This window comes from Polypterus senegalus, chromosome 13 (assembly GCF_016835505.1).
Source record: "Polypterus senegalus isolate Bchr_013 chromosome 13, ASM1683550v1, whole genome shotgun sequence".
Classification (NCBI taxonomy): domain Eukaryota; kingdom Metazoa; phylum Chordata; class Cladistia; order Polypteriformes; family Polypteridae; genus Polypterus; species Polypterus senegalus.
This window is the reverse complement of record NC_053166.1, coordinates 26,604,425-26,631,040: the sequence shown is the minus strand read 5'-3', so window position 1 is coordinate 26,631,040 and position 26,616 is coordinate 26,604,425. Positions and strand designations below refer to the sequence as shown.

The following is a 26,616-nucleotide window of genomic DNA, read 5'->3' as shown; positions in this document are numbered from 1 at the left end:
ACTAGGGGTAGGCCAGTCTAAAACCAACAACAAGAAGGAGATGACTTTTTGAACAAGACCCTGTTTAATTAGTCCTTTCTTTGTTCTGTTTTAATTTAAGAAAAATATTATAGTATATTTACATGTAAACAAAATTTGGGAATTTGCATTTTTTGCCATATCTTTAAATGTTAACTTTCATTTACTACATTCCTTTGTAATTCACTTTTTTCTGTGGAAACAAGGAGCAAATGACACTGACTGTTAAAAGCAGAGCTGCTTTTTCAGTGTTACAATTGTGTGCTAATCCACCATAATAAAAGGCCAGGGGCCTCATGTATAAACGGTACATACACACAGAAATGTTGCGTAAGAACGTTTTCACGTTCAAATCGCGATGTATAAAACCTAAACATGTCGTAAAGCCACATACGTTTCCATGGTACCTTATACCCTGTCGTACGCAAGTTCTCCGCTCGGTTTTGCAGACTGGCGGCACCCAGCGTCAAAGCAATGCTACTATTCCTGTGTGGTTTATCTTTCTTTTTCAGATCCACATTACTGACACGGCTTTATAAATACACTGAAATTAACTGCATATTGTTTATTAGTATAATCCATCTGATTGTAATTAACCAGTAACAATATAATGGTCCACAGAATGGTTAAACTATTCTAAATACCATAGCTACTTTAGCGTTGTTACTCTCACTGCACCTTCTTCTTCTTCTTTCAGCTGCTCCCTTTAAGGGTTGCCACAGCAGATCATCTTTTTCCATATTACTCTCACTGCACCACTCGGAGCAGCTGATTGGAAAGAGAATTATTAGTATACAGCATCAAGCACATACTGCCTCAGCCATGCTTCCTATTTGAACTTCTTCTCACACGGCAAACGCTTCAAGACCTTTACTGTACGGACCTCGCGGTTCAGAAACAGTTTTATCCCAAGAGCTCTAAACGCAATCAGTCCATCAAGTGCTCCTTGTAGAACTGTTTGTACTTACTGTATAAGTACAATTACTTCACTGTAAACTTGCACTACAGTTCTAATATTGCACAACCTGAGCCACTTTATAAAGTGCGTATTTACATATGATGACAATATCGTTTTTAAGATGAAATGCAGCAATGTTCTACTTTAATGACCAAATAAACTACGTGATTAAAGTGGAAATGTCGAGATTGAAGTTGACATTTCGTGCTTTTTTTCCCCCACTGTGTGCCTTTTTTTTCCTCTGTACCCTAATAAGCTTTCATATGACACTCAGACGGTGGGCTACGACTCGCCTTTTCACGGCGACTTTGATATGCGACTATATTTTTATTTTGGGCACTGTGCGACTTTGTGAACTTGAGCTTTCGAGTTTCTCTGACACACTATGTCACTGTTTTCCTTGTGGTTTTGCCACTGTCTTTTCACAGAACACTGAGCTTAAGGGCTATTTATATTGATTTCCATATTCGAAGAGGCGTAATTCTGGTAGGAGTTGGGGCGTAATAGCAGGTGCGTGAATATGCGTTACTTTTCATGCTGATTGGGATTTATGTAGCGGAAGAATTTGGAAGTTTGCGTGCGCATAGATTCCTGCACCTGGATTTTTCTGTGTGTATGCACATTCCCGCTTTTGTGCTTACGCCATGTAATATAGTATGAGTTCTATGCCTGGTGTTATACCTGAGGCCCCTGGTGTCTGTCTATGTGTCCGCCTCTCTCATTCCAATAGATGGTGCATCACAAACACTAAACTGCTTTTATGACACCATACCAGTGGTATATAATGGAGACATATGAATTGCATGGTGCACTGCAAACATTAATGATGAAGTCTACCTTAATTTTCTTGATTTCTGCCTGTGTTATATGGGTTTGTAGCTTGTAATAAAAGGCTGAATAAAGAGGCTCTCAAGTTCAGTCCTGTGGACCACCTTAACTGGAGGTATTCCTCCCAACCATTTTCTGCATTTAAGTTCATATAAGATAACCAACCACATTGTGACATTTGAGGGTAGAATTCTGTGAAGAAGGTTACCAGCAAGCCCAGTAAATTTTCTGTAAAAATGTGGTGAATTTTGCCAATCAGCAGTAATTGAAATGATAGTTAATGTGTAGACTGCTGTTACGTTTTCCCCAAGTACATTTGAGAACTGTATTTTGGATTTGTTTCCACAATGATGGGATTTTTAGAAATGCTGCTTCATGGCTCTTAGGCTTTGGGTTCAGATCATGCTTTGGCCACTGTCTGGAGCATAATAGATTTTCTCCCTTTAAGATCTCCTCCAACATTCCAAGGTTTGTGCAAGATGTTAAGAATACAATTAAATATGAGTGCATAGCATAGGTAAGTAGGCCCTTTGATAGACTGGCACTGTGTCCAGAACAGCTTCCTATTTGGCTACTGATGCTCCCAGGACAGTCCCGTAAACCTGCTTTGGAATGTTTGGTTATGAATGGAATGCTGTGCTTTTTATATAGAAATAATAGATTATGACATTTTACCCCATTCTGGCTAAAGAAGTGTTTGGGTGGCTTTTCTTGTAGTTATAAAACTACAGGACAGGGACACAATTTTCATAATTTTGGCTGTGTGTGCCACCACAATGCATTTGAAATTTGAGCAACTAAGATGTAATTGAAGTGCAGACTTTCAGCTTTATTCCAACAAAAATATTGTAAGAACTGTTTTAGAAAAGAGAGATTTTTATCCATTTGTAGGGGCTTAAAAGTATTTGGACAGTCAGTTATTCTCCAACCTGCTATATCCTAACACAGGGTCACAAGGGTTTGCCGTAGCCAATCCCAGCCAACACAGGGCATGAGGCAGGAAACGAATCCCAGGCAGGGCGCCAACCCACCACAGAGTATTTGGACAGACTAACATAATCCTAAATATAAAGGTCATTTTCAATATATGGTTGAAAGTCCTTTCCAGTCAATTAATTCATGAAATCTGGAACCCACGGCCATCTCCAGGCTCTGGTATTCCATCCTACTGATGATTTGAGAGGCCTTTACTGCAGCTGTCTTCAGGTGTTGCTTGTTCATTGGACTTTCTAACGGTTTTGCTTTCAGTAAGTGAAATGCATGTCTGTTTGGGTTGAGCTCAATTGATTGACTTGGCCATTGAAGAATATTCCACTACTCAGAATTCATCGTGCTACTTGTGCAGAAAAATGGCTGCTATTCCTAAATGGCTTATTCCATATTTCTGGTAAACCCCTTAACACTAGAATTACCAGAGCCTATGAAAAAACTTGTAAATCCGTCCCACCTTAAATCGCTTCTTAAAACCGTTCTCACCTCCCCGCCAGCGTCTTTTGTTAATCTAAATGTGCTGATAAAAGAAAAGCTGCAAGTAGCCGGGTATTCCATCCCCCTACCGACTTAGAACGTGCACAAACTTCTCCCAGATCATGCCTTGATTGATTTTCTGGGAGTGAAGTGGAGTTTTAGAGTGGAAATAATAGATCGTTGTTTGGAACACACGCATTTCATGTCTGTTCCGTTTCTATAGTAATCTGTGTAAACACATTGTTAAAACAGAAACGTTTTTTATATTCTAGTAGTAGATGACAAAATGTAGGCATAAACTATATAATGTATGAAGCCTGAAGTTCAAATATCAAAGAAATATTTTCACAGAAAGTAAGAATCTAACAAAACAATTGCGCTCTTATTCAAAAATATAACTGCAGAAACAAAAAGCCACCTTAACATGTGACATTGACACTTGTTTATTATGACTGCCTCCGTGGCGCAATAGAATCAGCTGCCGACTGGGAATCAAAAGGTTGCGAGTTCGATCCTGCACCACTCTGTTTTGAGAAGTAAACTGCTCTTAGTCTTACTATTTTAGAATAAAAACATACATTTGATTTCAGTCTGTAACAGCCAGTGTAATTTATGATACTTGTAAAGGTTAGCTTTTTTATTTTTATTTTTTATTAGTCAGTTTTATCTCGGCCGTGTTCACGAGCCCAAGTACACCCCACCCCCGCATCTGACACTGCTGTTTTCACATAGACGCGCTATGACAGAGGTAAACTCGGCTCCCTTCTACATCGGAGCAAGAATGCACATACCATTGCTTGCATACTAAAGTGTCAGCAGGCACTTTTTGTGGCATTACACACATTTTTGAGCATGCCCTCTGCACACTACTTGTGACTTTAGGATTTAGGAAGTAAGTAAATAAACAAAGGTAAATGGTGTCATAAAATGATTTCTTCAAAATGCCACATATATTTGTCTCTTTCTTTTTTTAAAATGTGCCTTGATCACCGCCAGCATGTTGTAGCATACAGCATCTGGCCACCTGCATGTCCTTGCGTGCACTGAATAAGAGACAAATATACAGTCTGACTGAGAGAATCAGACTGAAAAAAAGCAAACGTTTAGAAATGCCATACTTTTACAGCTGATCGGACGCTGTTACCACAGCATAGAGAGAAATGCAATATTATTTGAAAACGAACAGCGTCCGATTAAGGTTGTTGCCCCATTACTTTGTGAGTAATCTTGTGACAGATGGACAGATATTAGCATTTCATATCTATCTATCTATATACAGTGGGTACGGAAAGTATTCAGACCGCCTTCAATTTTTCACTCTTTGTTATATTGCAGCCATTTGGAAAAATCATTTAAATTATTTTTTTTCCTCATTAATGTACACACAGCACCCCATATTGACAGACAAAAAAAATAATTTTTGAAATTGTTGCAGATTTATTAAAAAAGAAAAACAGAAATATCACATAGTCCTAAGTATTCAGACCCTTTGCTCAGTATTTAGTAGAAGCACCCTTTTGAGCTAATACAGCCATGAGTCTTCTTGGGAAAGATGCAACAAGTTTTTCACAACTGGATTTGGAGATCCTCTGCCATTCCTCCTTGCAGATCCTCTCCAGTTCTGTCAGGTTGGATGGTAAACGTTGGTGTACAGCCATTGTTAGGTCTCTCCAGAGATGCTCAATTGGGTTTAAGTCAGGGCTCTGGCTGGGCCATTCAAGAACAGTTACAGAGTTGTTGTGAAGCCACTCCTTCATTATTTTAGCTGTGTGCTTAGGGTCATTGTCTTGTTGGAAGGTAAACCTTTGGCCCAGTCTGAGGTACTTAGCACTCTGGAGAAGGTTTTTGTCCAGGATATCCCTGTACTTGGCCGCATTCATCGTTCCCTCGATTGCAACCAGTCGTCCTGTTCCTGCAGCTGAAAAACACCCTCACAGCATGATGCTGCCACCGCCATGCTTCACTGTGGGGACTGTATTAGACAAGTGATGAGCAGTGCCTGGTTGTCTCCACACACTGAGGAGAGGCAAGACACATGACAGCCCGCATGGAGTTTGCTAAAAGACACCTGAAGGACTCTGAGATGGTGAGAAATAAGATTCTCTGGTCTGATGAGACCAAGATAGAACTTTTTGGCCTTAATGCTAAGCGATATGTGTGGAGACAACCAGGCACTGCTCATCACTTGTCCAATACAGTCCCCACAGTGAGGCATGGTGGTGGCAGCATCATGCTGTGGGAGTGTTTTTTAGCTGCAGGAACAGGACGACTGGTTGCAATCGAGGTAACGATGAATGAGGCCAAGTACAGGGATATCCTGGACAAAAACCTTCTCCAGTGTGCCAAGGACCTCAGACTGGGCCGAAGGTTTACCTTCCAACAAGACAATGACCCTAAGCACACAGCTAAAATAACGAAGGAGTGGCTTCACAACAACTCTGTGACTGTTCTTGAATGGACCAGCCAGAGCCCTGACTTAAACCCAATTGAGCATCTCTGGAGAGACCTAAAAATGGCTGTCCACCAACGTTTACCATTCAACCTGACAGAACTGGAGAGGATAAGGAAGGAGGAATGGCAGAGGATCCCCAAATCCAGGTGTGAAAAACTTGTTGCATCTTTCCCAAGAAGACTCATGGCTGTATTAGCTCAAAAGGGTGCTTCTACTAAATACTGAGCAAAGGGTCTGAATACTTAGGACCATGTGATATTTCAGTTTTTCTTTTTTAATAAATCTGCAACAATTTCAAAGATTCTTTTTTTTTGTCTGTCAATATGGGGTGCTGTGTGTACATTAATGAGGGAAAAAATGAATTTAAATGATTTTAGCAAATGGCTGCAATATAACATCTATCTATCTATCTCAAGAGCTTGTTTTACAGTGTTTGAAGTCCAAGTGGTATTTGATCACTCGAAGCTCAAATCTAGGAGTTCTGGTGGTTCCAAACTTCTATCATTTTACAATTGTTGAGGCCACTGTGCTTCTGTGAACACTCAGTTTTAGAAATGGTTTTCTGCCCTTGCCCTGATCTGTGCCTCACTATAATCTGATTGTGGATGTCTACATAGAGTTACTTGGTTTTTGTTCTGACTCAGAGAGTAAATGGAGTGATTGTATATACACGTATGTGCCTTTCTTCATGATGTCCAGTCAATTTAGTTTGCCACAGGTGGACTCCAGTCAAGTTCTAATCTCATCTCAAAGATAATTTAAGCTAACAGGATGCCCCTGTGACCCTGTGTTTGGATATAGCAGGTTGGATAATGGATGGATAAATGAAGGATGCACTTGACCACAATTTGGCATTACTAAGCTGGGAGCAGATAATACTGAGTGATAACTTAGTCAAGCTCTTCAAAATCTTCAAAGGCATTGATAAAGTAGATCCATAGAATTCTTTCAACTTAATGGTGAATCATGTACTTGAGGACTCCAGTGTAAATATTGGGGAAATGCATTTAGGATTGAAGCAAGGAAGCACTTCTTTGCTAAAAATTTTGGTGGCAATCTGGAACAAACTACTGAGACATGGAGTTGAAGCACAAATCTTGACAACCTTTAAGAAGCATCTGATTGAGATACTTGGGCAGCTTAGCTTTGAGCTGAATTAACACGCATAATGGACTGAATTGTCTCCTATCATTTTGTTATGTTCTTTGTACATTTTTTTTTCAGTGAAGATTTTGTTTGAGTAAGTGCTAGAAAGGTTATAGTTACATAAGAAATACCAAATGACAAGGATATCATTAGAAAAAAATCATGCAAAAAAATTACAGTAAAATAAGAGAATTGGACAGATAATTAAGAGGTAAACTCAAAACTGTTTTAATTTCTTCCACTCAGTATGTGCTGGTTAACACGCAGCTGGGTTTTTCTAGGCACAGTTTATGTTGCCAATTCAGATTGCCTATTTTTTCACCTAAATCTGCTGGTTAAAACATAGTTTCTTCTGCAAGTGTCATATGGATAATTTAATTTGAAACCCTTAATGTTTTTCTTTTAACATGGATTACGATAACACAATTCATGAGTTTAAACAATTACAGATGTTGTACATTTCATTTACAGTACAAGACTTATCAGCATCAGACATCTCTAACCACCTCTCTCTGTTATAGGCTGACAGCATCCTGTGCAGTTCTAACTTTTTGCAATTAGGTGTTTTTTTATGTACTTCTACTAATGAGCAATGGCATGTACCAAAAGTACAAGATTTGTATGGAATAATAAAAAAGGGGTAGAGCTGGGAGATTTCTCCATTATTCATCTAATATACCGCGTTGATAACCGAGGTGTTTACAATGAGAACGTAGCACATTATTACTTTACTAGCAGGCGTACCCGGCATTTCCCGGGAAACTATAACTGGTGAATTTCCCAAATGAAACAGAACATAGAAATAGAACAAACAGTTTTCAGATTCACATTTTATTGTAAGTTCGTCCAGTTTGGATTGTGTCTGCTGTGGCGTTTGAGACACCCTTGAAATAGACTTTTCTCTGTCATCTGAAGTGGACCGTGGAATTGTACGTCTTTTTTCTGTGGCATGGGTATATTCGCGTAAAACAGGAGAATTATAGTGTGTTACATGGTATTACGTACGGAATACGCACCACAGTGAGATGAATTTACTTTATTTACACTACATCGGAAAGCGAACAAACCATAGACATATATAGATAGACACCGCATTCACTGTGTTGCCCAGTCAACACGATACATCAGCATTTCCGCCATATTGCGAGTGGTAAAAGTGCCATTTAAACTAATACACGTAGACGTGGAAATTGGGTTTTCTGATGAAAAAACAATAATGTTTAAAACAGTATCGTTTACATACAACATATTTTGGTGAATCGTTTAAATGTAATTATTTATATCCATTTATACACTAATAAAGGCAATTATTAAGTAATACTACTACTAATAATTATTGTTATTAAGTAATTCCTCCCATATAAGTAACATTTCGCGGACTACACAACACAGTACTGAAGTATTGGTTAATGCCCGAGTCACCTCGCGTATAGATCACTGTAATGCTATTCTATTTGGCATCCCACAAAAACGTATCCATCTCTTACAACTTCTTCAAAATTCTGCTGCCAGGATAATAACCTGCTGTTCTAAATTCACTGAACATATTACACCGATTCTCTCTAAGTCTCCGTGGCTCCCTTTTAACTACAGAATACAATACAAAATACTGCTCTTAACATTTAAAGCTCTCCACAACCTCGCTGATCTCCTACAGACTGACACCCCTCTCGCTCACTCAGATCCTCATCTGCAGCTCTACTTTCAGTACCGCACATTGGACTCTGTTCTATGGGAGCTCGAGCGTCTCTCATAGTGCTCCTGAACTCGGGAATTCTGTTCAGGCCCATATAGCCTACGTCAGCTCGATTCAATAACACATTTTAAAACACCGAACTTACTGTTGTCTGCTCGAACCAACACCGACTTACTATACTCGGCCGTCCAGCAGTGTCACTGTAGCATTCTTATATTCTTAGCCAATCATGCAATACTGCGTCCGCGTTTGCCTCGTTATGTTCTAACTACAAAGGCAGAGTCCCATTACATGGTTCTAGCTTGTATTGAGTCGAGGTATTGATGCGAACACCATACATCATCATACATACGGGGTATTGATGCGAACACCATACATACGGATACTATCAAATTATATATAAGGATTAAGTTAGTTAGTATTTTTGTGCTAGTGTATTTATAGGCTAGAACGTTTTGTAGGGGGCATCTGTACAACTTATGTTTTATATTTGGTGTTGCTTGCCCTTTGTCCTTCAAAAAGAAGCATTTATTTTTTATGTGGTTAATGTCACAATTATGCTCTGCAATTTAATTGAGTAGTAGTCTGGATGTTGGTTAGCCTACAGCAATGAGCAGAGAATGGCTTTGCCGTTTTATTATGGGCAAAATGGACCAAACTGTAGTACTGAATACTACAGGATACTGTACAGTATGCAGGCTGTTAAAAACTTGAAGAGGCTTGTTACTGTTTGCAGTTACTTTATATAATGTTCTTTAGTCGGGGTTTCTTATGTTACTAAAAATCTAAAAAAATTAGATAATGACCTTATTTATCTCTTGATTAAGTTGTGTATGTCTTTAGTGGGGTTTGATTTACTCTTACTGTTTGCAAATAAAGCTTGGTCGTGGAATTGAAACTGGCTAACTGACCAACATCACTAGGCATTTTACTAAAAAAAAAGTTTTCACCTTATTGGCACTGAATGGCCTGTATAAGTAAATAAAGTTACAGTAATTGGATCAGAAGTCTGTGCTTTTGGAACATGACATCAAACATTTAGGTTAAACTATGTGCAAGGGGCAACCATGATGTAGGACATGACTCCCTCTTGTTTCCACTGAACAATGCCTTTTAAGGTGAATACTGGTGTGCAGACATTAACTAAAAGTATATGCTTATAGTAAGCTTTGGTTAAAGACATTTAATATTAAGGAAATCTCAGTCATACTGTTAGGGCTTGGGATCCACTTTTCTTGTAAGAAGCAAAGAGCTTCTTGCCTGAATGACTGAGTGCCTCCGCATTATTTTATTTTTTTTTTTAAATATTAATTCTTAGAATACTTTTTAAAAGAGTATTTGTGATGTTGTGAATCCACTAATAAAGAATTTGTAATTTGTTTTTAATATTTATTTTACTTTAAATTTAAGCGTTTTTTTTTTTTTTTTTGCTTGTGTAACTTACCTTTTTGATCAGTTTATGTAAGGTGATGTCCGCCACCCACTAAACGATCAATGTTATTTTGGAAGTTTTTTACATGGTACATGTTTCAACTATGAGTGAGTCTTAAGGCTTAATAAATACTGAGATGTTCCATTTAGAGATGAGCACTAATGCCACATGAAATGGAATGTCCTAATCGTCTTCTTTGTTTCTTCCAGCTCCAGGAAACTGTCAAGAGGAAGCTGGAGAATGCTGCTTCGCCAGTAAATGGGGACCAAGTTGGCAGTGCATTTGGAGATGGGTTTACGGTTACAAAAAAAATTCGTCTAGAAAGTCAGCTGGGAAGTGCCAATGGCACTTCCAGTTGTTTGCCACCTGTCTCACCCTTGCATCCGCTGGACAATAAAGTTGTTGGCAATGATGAGAGGCTAATTCATAATGGGAAACCTGGCTTAGGTTTGGAAAGACTAAATGGCAAAAGCAGCACTTCTGTTTCTGACTCAGGTCTGGGTGTGGGTCGAGACTTAGATGACACATTTTTGCTTAAGGAGTTCAAGCAAGAGCCTGTGGATGACATCTTGCCTTGTATGCTACCATCTGGAGGTTCTATGCCAAGCAACCTTATATCTGACTTGAACCTCGATGAGCTAGAGTGGAAGGAACTCATTGAAGAACTAAACCGATCAGTACCTGATGAAGACATGCAAGATATCTTTAATAATTTTGAAGATCGTAAAGACACTGATAATGTCACTCCCTCAGTGCCTACAACACAGGACGCAGTCACCATCAAGACTGAATTTTCTCCAGCATCTGTTGCTTTTGATCAAGAGCTAAGGACAGACTCCCCACAGGCAAGGCCTAGATCTTCTGGCCCACCTTTGCACACTACCAACACGACCAACACTAATGCTGCTTCTCCTGCATTGCCAAATTCTCATCCTACCCAGCCACAGAGGCAGCTTCCCCAAAACGTTATGTTGCCTGCACCTTCCTCAAAAGATTTGTCCCCAGCTCAACAACTTCAGCAGCTTGCAGCTCAAAAGCAGCGGACTCAGCTTCTGCAGAATCAACAACCACCTCAGAAATTCCATCCTCCAAAATGGACCCCGAGTGCTTCTTCCCAGAACCCTCTTGGGTCATCCTTTAGTGAGAAACCACCAAATACTTCTGTGTACCAGCAAAATAATGGTAAGCAGCTGCTACTGCAACCCAATTTACCAAACAAAAGCTCTCCAAAAGTTGCTACCAGCAGCTACATGCAGAACACTGCTCATCCATCCATGATTGGGCATGCTGCTGCTAGCTTGAGCCAGAGTTCTGTTAGCAGCCAGCCACCGCGGTTAGACTACAGGAATACCAAGCCATTATCACATTATGAGATGGACCATGGACAGAGTACAACTGCACCTACTCAGACTAAATCCAGCATGTTGGCATTCATGCAAGAGCAGCAGAGGCGACAGCAAATGGCCAACCTTGCAGATAAGCAGAAGCCTGGACTACAGTATCCCCCTCTGGTGGCCAGTCATCAGGTAAGCATGTAGTACTGTACTTGTTGATAACTGTAAAAAGTATGTGTGAAATCGCTGCAGCTACTGTGTTAGGACCTGTGTCAACACTGAAGTTCTTACTTTAAAATAATAGTTTTGCTGTCCTGCTTTAAATCCTGAGATCCTTTTGCCTTACCTCTGCTAGTACTCCTTTCTGCTTTTCCTGACACTTTAAATGGATGCACGTGTCTCACATAATTTGGTTGCATTGTGTTGTACTTATTTTAGTTTTGCCCTCTTCTAGTTATTTCGGTTTTGCACTGCTAGGGCCTCATTTATAAAACAGCATGGAGAGTGTGACAATATGCATACAGCCAAAAAAAAAAAACAGGAAAATGGCATACATCCAATAACATTTCTATGCAATTTACCATTTATAAATCATAATCATAATGTAAATATTTGTATGTGAATGCACCTCAAGCACTGTCCTGAAACATTCCTATATTGGGCTGATCCACTTCATACATATGCAGTCACACATTGGCTGGTAGAGCAGCAGCTCCCTCCTGACATGCTAAGACTCCGCCATCTGTATTCAATAGTATCTGACTGTACTCTGCAACTTAGAGTGCAAGATCATGTGCAACATTATAGCACCTCTCATCTGTGCTTTGGGGGTCCAGGAAAGGCATAAGGTGGCAGAGTCTGAGTGGATAGCCACTGTCGCCTGTGATTGCTGTTAAAATGAATTTTACAGGCCACTAAAAAACTGAGGGTTCAGCCAGTTAACTTACCAGCAAGCCATTTACTTCTTTATTGCCTCATGTGCCAAAGCTACTTTGTCTCAAAATAAATGAATCATGGGCCAACCCAGGCCGGCGAGGCACGACATTTGCAAGCCATATCATGGCATCACAAATGACTAGTGCATTAATGGACTGTATCTACTCATGGTTAACAAAAGTAGCTTTGTTCTTTCTAGGTGCCCTTATTGCGATATGAATGCAGTCAATTGCTTTTATTTATGTTGGTTGAACCAGACACTGCTGCAAGTTGCCTTTTTATGTTGGCAAAAAATATGTTAGTTTTTATGTATGTGCACTCACACCATACGAAAACTGGATGCAGTACCTCACCAACTGGTTAATAACTTCCAGCATAGCAAGGATGATGGCATGAAGCTTGGCTGAGATATTCCTAACTTGCCAAATAGTTTCCTGAGAAGTGACAACAAGTAGACGACATACACTGACAAAAATCATTTTTCAGTGCAAATACACAGCACTAGACCTCTTAAAAAGAAACTACAATACAGCTTGCACATCATATTCATCGTTTTTGAGGTGTAATGTTTGTCACATCAGCAATGGCTTTGTGTTATGAATTATTACACCTGTCAGTTGTCATTTAGGTGGTTTGGCTGCATTTCCCTGCTTGATCAATGGTGCTGTCATTTCCCAGTTTATCCAAAATGTTACATACACATGTGTCACAGTCAGGGCTGTGGAGTCGACTACTTAGTTTCTGGTACTTCTGACACTGACTCCTCTGTATTTATATGCTAATATATTTTCCATGTTGTTTGAAGGAAGGCAACATACACGTCATTTAACCACATAACTACTGGCTAGGAAGCTGACTTTCTACTGTATTGGCCAGTTTAAACAAAAGACAAGAACCCCTGAACATACATCAGAACATAGCACACACTTACACCATTTCACTTGTTTACACTCAAATGAACTTGTTTAACACGTATCTGAAATAAAAAAAAAATAAAATGAAACACTTTTTGTAATCTATCATAATCCAGATTACAATATGTGAATGTCAGGTTGTATAATAGCTCAGCTGAACTTCACACTAGTAGTAACACAACTATGCACTGGGCTTTATTCTTACATCAGATAAGTACTTAATTACGACTATTGTTTGTGAAATGGGACATTTGAAGTTGGTCTATTTTTTTCATTAAAATTTAAATTTATTAGGAGTTGGAGTTGTTACATTTTTGCCGACTCCAGGTACCCAAAATTATCTCCGACTCCACAGCCCTGGTCAGAGTTGTCATAAATATACACATGTTCCCCCATCATGTTTTCTTTTATAAATCCTGACGTTTGCTAGGGAAGTTGCCCACACACATTTCAAGCCTCTTCTTGTGTGTATGTAAGCTTTATAAATGAAGACCCTGGAACAGTGAGGAGGTATCCTCTCATGTAGTCATTTTCATCCGTGGCTTTTGGGAATAATCTTTGCTGGTGCTGAGCTCCTGTGAACTCTTTATTCTCTGAATTAAATTTGTTTTAAAAATGAAACATTTAATATACATTTTGATATTAAGAATCAACTTTTGTCCAGATATGGGGAGCTTTTCCTTTGATGTGGATGGCCTGCCCTATCCTATGATTGTATGTATTAATGTCAACATTTTGAAATTGTGACACAGGACAGGAAAGGCCAGTGTTTTGTCAGTAACATGCACTTTAAATCATTTGAGTAATGGATACAACTGCAGAATAAAACAATTCACTTCTTTATGGAATCTGGTGCAATAACAATAACCTGTCTGTTGAAATTCATAATCATTGCTTTCATTCGGGAATGTACGTATTTCATTGTTAAGGGTTGTGTATTAGTGATGTGGTTACACTAGGTATTTCCAAAAAGCAACTAAGCTTAATTTTTTTTTTTTGTAAATATGCTTACAGTTTATTCAGACTTGTCTCCTTCAGTATTTTCCCTCCTCTATTTATTCACCTCTCCCAATGGTTTTTCCCTTTCTGGATTGAGTCCTGGAATTTGTTTTATAGAATGTCACATAGGTCCAGTGCTGAATTTTCTGTCATTTGAAATTGGCAACCTTTCAGGGTCGATTTCAACTTTGAGAACAAATCAAAACGTCCGCAGTGCCTGTACAGCTAAGTTCTGCAAGTTCTCATCAGCATTTGAATTATATATCAGCTCCTGATAACTGTGACACGGTTCGCATTTTGCTCATCCGTCAAGAAATGCACCATGATTGAGACTTTGCTGATGACTGAAATTCTGGATTGTTAATTGAACTGGCTGCATTATTTATTAATTAGTGACAACAGCAGACACACGTTTGTGAAAATGTGCTTATATTTTGTGTTGTCTACAAGTTTGACTTGCTTTTTTGTGGTGCATTTAAATTAGTGAAATTCAGATCAACAAAGTAGCAGTTCCAGAAATAGCCACCTTCAGGACTGACCCTTTACACACCACTTCTTTGCTCATTAAATCTGGATCTAATTTTAAGCATTTCCAGGTTAGCAAGTCTATTTTTTATATATTGAGTCCTGCAAAATTCCAGTTATGAGTATTTTTACTAGTCTGTAGTGTCTTTGGCAAAGGAAGTTAATAGTGCTGTTACAGTGCATTGACTTAATAGACCCAGTCGATTATTTAAATTCATCATTTGGCATGGCATATGTCTATGCATTGCGTTTTTACAATCCTTCAAGAGATAAGCATGGCTGTGCCTAGTTCATTGACAGGTCCTTTGTGTAAAAGACTGTGGTCTACTAATAATTTAAGCAAAAGACAAATAATACTCTGTTCTGTACACTATGTAAATGTGAAATGGCGTATCATAGCAGCGCAGCAGCTATGAAGGAGCATCTAAGATGGAAGCATTCCCGAGTTTTCTATGAAGGCCCTGCCAAAACAGTGCTGTACATTCAAAATACTTTTGTTAGTTCTGATTAGTAAATCGATGCATTCTGCAGTCATTTATTTTCCTGAATGCTGAACTTCATAAAGGACACCTCAGCCAGCAACAATGCTGCAGTGTGCTAATGATGAGTAAGAAGACTTTTTTGAGGAAGCTTATACTTGGTAAGGAAAGATGTGAGAGAAAAGTAATATATAGAATGACAGAAATAGGGTATAATAAGCAGGATAACATTTTGTTAGCTGGTGATTATCGTGAGGTTTATTATGCATTACTCTCACTCCTGTTTTTTGCCCGTATTTTTGTTATGTAATTTTGAAGTGTTACTTGAATTGATAAGTTGTGTTCAGGTGTAACTTAAACTAAATATTGCATTAATATTGGACTGCTAAAAAGACATGTTTGTGTTATTGAAATCTGACTCAAACTCCACTGTTGATCTTGCATGTTTGCACAGCAACAAAGTTTTTCATGTTTGCTTTTTGTTATTTGTTAGAATTTTAACAGAGTAATGCAAAAATTACTATTGTTGACTGTCAAGTTTGTTATATGTTCTGCCACTTTATTCTCTTCAAAGGATTCAGAACCACAGGATAGCTTGTTACATGTGCCATTTACTGCCTCCATCTATATCCTGTAATATTCATATCATCCCATAATATTTAAAGTAACAGATGTCTCTAGCTAGCCTCATAAGCACAATCTTTGACTAGCAGCTGTAGCTCACTCAGGAACTGTTCAAACAATTCACCAGGTGCCTGCACCTTTTCATTAAACTTGTACCGTGTGAATATCTGGTTTACTTTTAGCATTACATAAACCTAAAAACGGTCATAATATGCTTGTAATTTCTTACTCCCATATGTTGTAGATGTTCATCAATCCATAGCAGCAAGTAACTACACTTTTCCTTTTCCCTTTTGTCTAGAAGTGGGCCTGTGAACATTAGCTGTCAGTGCTGTTTGAACTTTTGCCATGAGTCTGGCAGTTAATCCCATCAGCTTTACATTAAAAGTAACAGATGTCTCTGTAGATGCTACAGGTTATTTATTAGATTAGTTGACGAATCGAAAAAAACAGTTGCTAGACTAAAAATAGTCATTAGGTGTAACCCTAGAAGTTAAGGGGTTATGTCCACAGTGGTAGCTTTACCATACTCGGACTTGGTTGTACTTGGGTTGTAAATGAATGAGATTGCAGAGCTCCGATAGTTCTTTTGTCAGGCTTCTAGATGGTACTCCTTCACTATGTGCTCCTTTGGGGGGGAAAAAAAAATGACAGCACCTGAGCTTTGACATTTTGCCATTTGTAAACAGTAAATTGTGTGCCCTTGGAACTGTTTGTACATCTCTGTCTGCTCTCCAATCATTAAGGAAATGACTACATTCTCATATCTAGTCATACAAGAGTAGCTGAAGCAGGTAAAAGTCTAGTTACGAGCAAGGTGTCTGCACTTCAAGCACTGATTGGTGCACTGTTTGAAGCCTGCTATTTCTAGACTTTTAACATATGTCTAAAAAGAAGAGGGATGCCTAAGTAGCTGTGAGAATTTTCTGTGTGTGGCACACACATGAATCGTAAAAAAGCTGACAATCAAGATGTCTGAGCTAGAATTAATATTTAGTGAAAAACCAATAAACAGCCACTGACGTATTCATAGTATTGTGAGTGTTGAAGAAGAAACTTTTTATTTTAAAATATTTTACGAGTGAACTGTTCAAGTTTTTAATTATTCAAATCAGGAAAGTGCCAGTAATATTTTTGTATGATAGGTTCACTACTGTACTGAGTTTTGTTTCCATTTCTGTTGGTGTTTAGTACATTTCTAAAAAAAGTGCAGCGTCCTTGCTTAAGTTAACAATGAAAGTATAATTGACACCCTGCACTTGTTGGTGATGTACCAGTATTTACATTTCCAAAAACTCTGCGAGTTGATGATTATGCTGAATTAAGGTTTGTTTCTTGTCAAAGTATTTAGATAAACTTTCAAATAATACCTTAAAGTAACCCTACTTATTCACTTTGATATGTTAGTTTATTTGCAAATTATCTTGTCAACGTTGGGTGCAAGAAAAGAACCAACCCTGGACAGGCTGTAGATGTCCTGTTTCTAAAATAAAGCAAATGCAGCCTTATGGACATCCTTTTTTTGTCTTAATTGTCATCAAAATAACTTGGGATATGTCTAACATTTGTAGGACTGTGAATTAAGTCAAAAATAAGATTCAAGTATTCCAAATAAAAGTAAGTTTTTGAATACATTTGAACTTAGGTTAACAAGTCTGGACATTATACATTACATGTGCATTTGTACAGTAGCATGCAAAAGCTTTGGCACTCTTATTTAAAATGCCTGTTAGTATGAATAGTTAAGTGAGCAGAAGATTAACTTCTCAACAAAGGGCATGAAGTTAAAGATGACACATTTCTTTAATATTGTAAGCAAGATTACATGTATATTTCCATCATTCACAGGTACAAAATACCACTTTGGGGTATTTTTGCTCGTTTGTCCTTGCAAAAATAATTGCAGGATTCATGGGCTGTCTTGCAGGCATTGCTCTTTTGAGAATTATCCACAGAGGTGGTATTTATTCTGTTGTAGATTTTGAGGTGTGTTTCAGATCATTATGATCTTGCTTAGGACCTATTCATAGTAACAGACATTTTAAGCAAGGGTACCCAAACTTTTGTATGCCACTGTATGTCCTCTAGATCAGCAGTACCCTACATTTGGTACCAGGCCGCACAGAAAGAATAAACTTTTTATTTTATTTTAATTTTATTGACTAAGTGAGTCTGTTAAATTTTGAAATTGACCAGATCATCTCTGTAGAACAGGGTGTATGTTGTGGTGTTTATGCACCTTGACAGCCATTGTAGTTAAGAAAGTAGGAGGGCAGCAGTATTAAGGTTTAGTTGTGCATGCAGATTGATTTGTTTGTGGTGTACAATTAACTGTTAATAACTTTCAATAACTGTCACCACTCTTCATTCAACGTGGTGAAGAAGCCGTCAGTACCCAAAGTCTCATCAAAGTGCAGTGAGCGAAGAAGGTAGAAGGATTTCATGGAAATGTTTTATGGTAATATTGTGGAGAAATGACGTGTGTTTGAACAAGAATACAGTATTTTCATAGCAGCTGAATATTCAGGCAAAGACGCACACATTTATACTTCTCTATATGACAGGCCTTGTTGAACTGTTTATATAATTAATTATTGAATTTGTTAACAGAAAATATTTAAGCAATCTTGTTCATGTATTTTGAAATAAGGAATAAAGCTAAAGAGGGAGGATATAGAACAGTGACTATATTCCGTTGTTTATGACAGCTGCTGTAGTTAGTGAAATAGGAGAGGTGGCTGTATTAAGTAATGTTTGGCTGTGCACGCAGATGAATTTGTTTGTGGTGTACAATTAACTGTTGATGATTTTCAATAACTGTGACCAGTTGTCATTCAACAATCTCCCAGTCACTTCTGTCTTTGCCTCTTTCCCACACTTGTCTCTCTCACAATTTTGATAAAATGAGAAAATAAACCTCTCTGTAGAATTTCTTTGGAAAAGGGGAAAGCCCCAATGATGAGACAGAAGACGATTCTAAGACTGGCAATAAAAAGAATGCTTCATTTAAATGAAAATACCAACAGTTGTACTTAAATTATGTGTTTATCGCAACAGGTAATTTACATGCTCCAAGCTGCTTTGTATAATATGTGGCAACTGGCTGTCCAACAAGGCCATGAAATCTTCAAAACTGCTTCGCCACACAGAGACCAAGCACCCTGCATTAAAAGACAAGTCACTTTATTATGCGCGCGTGGAAAATTGTTTTGCATGAAACTGGTCCGTGATGGAAAAAAAGGTTGAAGACCAAACAAACAAACATGCACTTACAGGCTTTCATCATTTTTAATTATTATTTGAACTACATATTTTATTACTAAAATATGCATTTATTATAGGATGTGTTTTTATCTACAGTGTACCAGCTAGACATTCATTCTTCAGGTGTAGTTATAAAGCTAGATCAGTGGTTCCCAAACTCGGTCATGGGGACCCCCTGTGGCTGCAGGCTTCTGTTCCAGCCAGCTTCCGTTTTTCATTGGACTCTTAGCCTAATTAAGCGAGTCATTCTATCCCAGTTTCTGTGCTTTTATTTCTGCAGTCACTTTTGTCATATTACATATTGTAATTTTTAAATAGCACATCATACCTCAGATCTACATTTATGTTTTAGTCTTTGGATTTTATGAGACGGTTTCACTGTGAAGCTCACAATACAGAGCTGAAAAAATCAAAATCATGCGACTTAAGTAAAGACAAATTAAGAGGTATTTTATGGATTGAAATGGCTACAGTCTCAAAGGACGAAGAATTATGGGAAATTGAGGTGCAACTCCCTGCCCATTGAACCATGCTACTTAAAATATAGTTGCATGTTGAGAACTTGAAAATGAAATGCAAAGTGGAAAAATTGAATAAACAGCAGGTGGCGCCAGTGCTTATTTGCTTTTTACTTTTCACTTTTGCAGCATCACTGCTGTTCAGATTGAAATTAAAATTGCAAATGGTGTTATAAATTTTATTTTTAATTTTAGCAGCATTCTTGTGTGTAGACTTTGAAAAATAAATGGCTAAAAAGAAATTGCAATTTCATTTTATCATTTTCATTTCCTTTGTTTCAGAAAATACTTCCCATATACTTTCCTCAATGTAAAGGCTAATATTCCATTCATCACTCTCTCTGATAGTCTGCCTTGCTGCTCGCTGTTTACAGGAAGTTTGCAGCAAAAAAAGACGTGCCCTATCTGAACTGCCAAAATACTTTGCATAAAAGCACACAACAACTAAATTACCATAACATACTAAAAAAAACTTCTTGCACCTAGCACACTCTCTCTTCGATTGATTGACAAAAATTCGGCCTACTCCTTCAAGCAGTTACAGTCCTTTTGAAGAAGTTTCAGTTCCTGCATCAGCCTAGCCTAGCCTAGGGGACTACCATCTGCCCTATGCAGGGGCAAATGGAACAGCTACCCTCAAAACACAAGACCCAACCCAGATAGATGATGAAATGAAAACATTAATGGAAACTCTTTACAGTTAACTGACACTAAACTCTGGGAAGTCAAACTAAATACTTTAAACTGAACCATAAGCTAAATCTACCAATAACAAATTCCCCCTGTGCCTATCTTTCTGGGATACTGACTGCGCTTGAGCTTGGCCAGGGTGTAGCGCTTTAATAACAAGCCAGTCTCATATGCACATAACCGCAGCACATGCCTGACACTGCCGATGGAACATGGAAACTCATGAAAAACACTTAACCCTATGTTCACTACATTTATATATGCATTTATTTCACTGTAAAATGGTTTGTCAAAGACATTATCATCCAACAACTGCTAGTTCATCCACAGCATCTTCCATTCCTGCTGTTCTGTCCATTTACTCTAGCAACATGGTGAGGCTGTCGCATCACATCTTCTAGTACAGGCGTGATTGGTCCTGTACCATTTTCCAGAAGTGAGGAGTAAGAATAGTGACTGTACATGATGGCTAAAGTCTTTAATATTGTCTGTCTTTCTGAGTAAGCAAGTGTTGTATACAGTATGTCCTAAAGAGAATGGTGATGGTTGCTGGTAATATTCTCTGCTGCCTTCACCACCCTCTGCAGTGCTTTATGCTTTATGATTTTCGGCTGCTCCCGTTAGGGGTTGCCACAGCTGATCATCTTCTTCCATATCTTTCTGTCCTCGTTACCTTGTTCTGTCACACCCATCACCTGCATGTCCTCTCTCATCACATCCATAAACCTTCTCTTAGGCCTTGCCTGGCAGCTCTAACCTTAACATCCTTCTCTTAATATACCCAGCATCTCTCCTCTGCACATGTCCAAACCAACACAACCTCGCCTCTCTGACTTTGTCTCCCAGCCGCAACTTGAGTTGACCCTCTAATGTCCTCATTTCTAATCCTATCCATCCTTGTCACATCCAGTGCAAATCTTAGCATCTTTAACTCTGCCACCTCCAGCTCTGTCTCCTGCTTTCTGGTCAGTGCCACCGTCTCCGACCCATATAACATAGCTGGACTCGCTACCATTCTGTAGCCATATCAGGATGTTATTCAGCCAGTGAGGATGGAGTCAACTTGTACACCTGTACAAATTAACACAGAGATGCTTTCTTCAGATATCTGAGAAAGTAAATGCATTGCTAAAGCCTTCTCCACAGCAGTCAAAATGATTTGTGCCCATTTCAGTTCATCAGTGATGGATAAAAGTGTTCATCAGTGCAAGAAATTTAAAGCTGTTCACCATCTCAACCACATTCCCTCTAATATATAATGGTGTGGCCTCCTTTGTGCAGTCTATGATCAGTGGCTTTGCTGACATTCTGACATTAATAGGGCATTCACAGGTTAAGTTTAAAAAATAAAAAATAGGGGTGGGGGTTGATTTTGTTTTCAGTCCTATTTTTGATTGTAAAAATTGATCTATTTGTATGGAATGATTACAATGAAATAATAAAAATGAATACAACAGCAGCAGAGTGAGGTGTCGTTCTGTTACTACTGTGTCAGAAGGCAAATCTCATCTCTTTAATATGTCACATCATTGGTAATCCAGTCCTTGGTGTGTGTTTCATCAGTAAATCTGATGATAGAGTTGGGACAGTGTTTGGCTAAGCAGTCCTAGATGGAGTACAAAAGAGGGTTTAGCAAACTACCCTGTGGAGTGACTTTGTTGAGAGTCCGCTTGGAGGGTGTGTTGCTCCTAGTCTGCATGTGATGATGTCTGCCACTGGCTTGTTGATTGATTCATTAGAGATCAGTTTAGCATTAAGAGTTTTACTAAACAAACTGAAGTGTATTTTAATATCAGTTGTAAAGATTTCTTACATTTAAAAACATCTAGAGTACTGAAGTATTTTCATAAGTAAAGATGAAACAATATTGCTTTTCACTGAAGTCAAGAAAAAGTAGATGATCATTTCTTCCATTATGAACACAGTATAGCACTACTAAGAGCAGTAACTGATAATTGTTCAAGTAACTTTTGACACCGTTGTTTTATCTTCCTTAAGCTTGTATGAGAGGAGTAAATACCTTAAAGAAGACATTTAAGTTAACCATTGTGACTGTCTTTCTCCTATTAGGGCGAGCAGTTCAGATTTTGAAGTCCCAGATCATATCACTTTGAAATGACAGCATGTCTGTTTTACTTCGTAACATTTTACAGCACACTTGAAATGTATGAAATTATAGACGTTTATCCTTTGCACGTTACATTTTGGGCTTCTCATTCTTTATTATTCTTCCAAATCAGTATGCCAATATTACTGGCCTGTGTTTGTTTTCTGCCTTTTGTGCTCTTCATGTTTACAGCATGTGGCTGTCATTCTGTTCAGGAGGGATGCTTTCTCCATACTGAACTGACCAGTAAATCTTTTGATACACTGGTGGTAATGATTGTATTTCCAGTATGTAGATTTATTCTCTTCAAAAATGTTTTAAGTGACTTGAGCACCAACAAGGTTCTTTATACATAAAACATTTAAAATACAGTATATTTTGCTGCACCTGCTTTAAGGAAGCAGTGTCATGTTTTACTTTGAACATAAAGTACATGATATGTGTCTCTGCTTTGCCCTCCCTTAAGTGGCATTTATTGTTTCAAATGGGAATTTTGTAAATCTCTTGCAAAATGACTAGTGTGAAAATTAAAGGAATGTCCTGGAAATACAAGATCAACAATGACATTACACAACAAAGAATGTCTGACTGTTCCTTATCCACCCTTCTAAAAGTAAATCTTTTATATTTTGGAATGACACTATACAGTGGTGTGAAAAACTATTTACCCCTTCCTTGATTTCTTATTCTTTTGCATGTTTGTCACACAAAATGTTTCTGATCATCAAACACATTTAACCATTAGTCAAATATAACACAAGTAAACACAAAATGCAGTTTTTAAATGATGGTTTTTCTTATTTAGGGAGAAAAAAAATCCAAACCTACATGGCCCTGTGTGAAAAAGTAATTGCCCCCTTGTTCAAAAATAACCTAACTGTGGTGTATCACACCTGAGTTCAATTTCCGTAGCCACCCCCAGGCCTGATTACTGCCACACCTGTTTCAATCAAGAAATCACTTAAATAGGAGCTGCCTGACACAGAGAAGTAGACCAAAAGCACCTCAAAAGCTAGACATCATGCCAAGATCCAAAGAAATTCAGGAACAAATGAGAACAGAAGTAATTGAGATCTATCAGTCCGGTAAAGGTTATAAAGCCATTTCTAAAGCTTTGGGACTCCAGCGAACCACAGTGAGAGCCATTATCCACAAATGGCAAAAACATGGAACAGTGGTGAACCTTCCCAGGAGTGGCCGGCCGACCAAAATTACCCCAAGAGCACAGAGACGACTCATCCGAGAGGTCACAAAGACCCCAGGACAACGTCTAAAGAACTGCAGGTCCCACTTGCCTCAATTAAGGTCAGTGTTCACGACTCCACCATAAGAAAGAGACTGGGCAAAACGGCCTGCATGGCAGATTTCCAAGGCGAAACCACTGTTAAGCAAAAGAACATTAGGGCTCGTCTCAATTTTGCTAAGAAACATCTCAATGATTGCCAAGACTTTTGGGAAAATACCTTGTGGACTGATGAGACAAAAGTTTAATTTTTTGGAAGGCAAATGTCCCGTTACATCTGGTGTAAAAGGAACACAGCATTTCAGAAAAAGAACATCATACCAACAGTAAAATATGGTGGTGGTGGTAGTGTGATGGTCTGGGGTTGTTTTGCTGCTTTAGGACCTGGAAGGCTTGCTGTGATAGATGGAACCATGAATTCTACTGTCTACCAAAAAATCCTGAAGGAGAATGTCCGCCATCTGTTCGTCAACTCAAGCTGAAGCGATCTTGGGTGCTGCAACAGGACAATGACCCAAAACACACCAGCAAATCCACCTCTGAATGGCTGAAGAAAAACAAAATGAAGACTTTGGAGTGGCCTAGTCAAAGTCCTGACCTGAATCCAATTGAGATGCTATGGCATGACCTTAAAAAGGCGGTTCATGCTAGAAAACCCTCAAATAAAGCTGAATTACAACAATTCTGCAAAGATGAGTGGGCCAAAATTCCTCCAGAGCGCTGTAAAAGACTCATTGCAAGTTATCGCAAACGCTTGATTGCAGTTATTGCTGCTAAGGGTGGCCCAACCAGTTATTAGGTTCAGGGGGCAATTACTTTTTCACACAGGGCCATGTAGGTTTGGGTTTTTTTTTCTCCCTAAATAATAAAAACCATCATTTAAAAACTGCATTTTGTGTTTACTTGTGTTATATTTGACTAATGGTTAAATGTGTTTGATGATCAGAAACATTTTGTGTGACAAACATGCAAAAGAATAAGAAATCAGGAAGGGGGCAAATAGTTTTTCACACCACTGTATTTGTGTATATAAAAGTCCAAATGTTTTTGAGAGTAATGGACCAGCTAAGGACAACAACATGAGTAAGTAGGAAAAGCATGAGTGTCATTTTTAAAATCATTAAAGAGTGCTAGAGGTTTCCAGTCACAGGAGGTCTGTCAGCCACCCAAACAAGTTACTGCAGCATGTGCACAAGACGTTACTTGCTAACTTAAGCGCCAACATCCTCAGCCTGACAGTCAGATGCATGGAAAAATCCTGCTGCAGTAAAACAACTATCTACTCGTTGAAAGTGGCATTGTCTATTAAAACCCCAAGATGTTCAAAATTTGTTTTTGCCTGTTTTTTTGGATGGGCATTTTTAGTAGTGGTACAATATCTGAAAACTACGTTTTTGAAAACTGATTGCCAAGGACAACCTCTCATCTCTCTATTTTCTGAATCCACTTACTCTGTTTCAGGAAAACAGAGTGCCAAAACCAGTCCTTCAATATCACATGGCAAGAAGCAACCCTGGGCTTCATGGGGCACTGGTGGAGTGTAGAAAGTGCAAGACCAGCTGTTTACTAAGGGAATGCAGCTTGAGCAGTTGTAGTGCCCTCCACATACACAGCAGTTTTGTACTTTTTTTTTCTTTTACCACATGATTGTTTTCCTCCTGAAGTGTCTCCTGTAAGGTACAGCTAGTTACTTGTTTCCAGTTAATACCCATCAGAAATTTGTACTAGGAAGTACTAGGAGTTCTGCCCCCTGCTCGCTTGGCTCATCAGTCCCCAGGCGGGCGCTACACGCTAGCCACTTAGCGACTCTGCTGCTCACATACAGAGAAACGGATGTACAATTTAAAAATTATTTTCATGGGAATTGTTACAAATGCATAATTGACCTAACTATTTTACATTACAGCGACTAATTGACCATAGTAAAAAATAGTATAACATAATAAATTGAAAGAAAATTGTTTCATGTTGCTTTAGTGCTATTCGTTGTGTTTTAAGTTTTCTTTGGCTTTGAAATTAACACACAAATACTTTTTAAACATACACTTTTACTGTAAAACTTCAGTAAAAACAATTTTTTTAAATTAACTTTTTGTCAATATTGCATTGAATTTTGATTCCGTTTTTGGAGTTACATTGTGACAACGCAACATATAACTGCCTGTGAGTGAATATCATTTCTTTCTCTTTAATAAAGAAACAGACTTTTTTTGAAAGTTTGTCCCTGTGATTCGTTGTCATAACAAAAGCTATTCTAATGGGAAACTGTAAATGTTTTAATACGAATGTCATATCAAGATCTCCTTTGGTGTCGAATGTTATCTGTGGAAGATGTACTACATTATCTTTCTTGTCAAAATTTTATGTCATAATTGTTCAACCAATTTTGAATACAACTAATCTTGTCCTATTGCATAGCCAATTACGCAATAACATTATGATACATCCTTCTTTCAACAGTAATTCGGCCGGTAGAAGACCGGAGGGTGTTAACGGTTGTAGATATTCTATGGGATATTGTAAGTTGATGCTTTCATCTTCCACACCATCGCCACCAACTGTTTCATCCTAGTCTATTGATACGCATTTAAACAATTTGCTGTGTAACCGATCGACAATTTTCGTGTTAATTCATTTGACTTCATTGTTTCTTGGCGCTAGGATTGCCCGTGTACTCATTTCTTCTGTTGATAACCTTCAGGATGAAATTCTTTAATAAGATTGGACATAATAAGTATTCTTTTATTGGGAATTTAAAGTGAGGAAAACGTAAACTTTTATAAGATCTGAGAGCAGGAACTGTCTGACAAATGCATTCACATGAATGAGAGGTGAGAGTACCGTGGGTGTGGGCCGTTAACCAGAAATAGTTGAGAGGAGGGCGGAACTTGAAAAAAATCTTGGCCATAGTCTCGTCTCGTGGGACTTGAACAAATCTCTTGGAAATAGTCTTGTCTCAAGATTTTCTTTTATAATTAAGAGACTA

At 38.3% G+C, this 26,616-nt stretch overlaps 1 protein-coding gene across 2 annotated transcripts in view; it reads left to right on the top strand.

Annotated features, from left to right (window-relative positions):
* Positions 1-26,616, top strand: part of maml1 (mastermind-like transcriptional coactivator 1) — a 41,111-nt gene that overhangs the window by 2,541 nt on the left and 11,954 nt on the right. For both annotated transcript variants that reach the window (XM_039774034.1, XM_039774033.1), the window contains exon 2: positions 10,207-11,523. In XM_039774034.1, the coding sequence (XP_039629968.1) occupies positions 10,207-11,523 (1,317 nt within the window). The remainder of the gene's footprint in view (positions 1-10,206; positions 11,524-26,616) is intronic.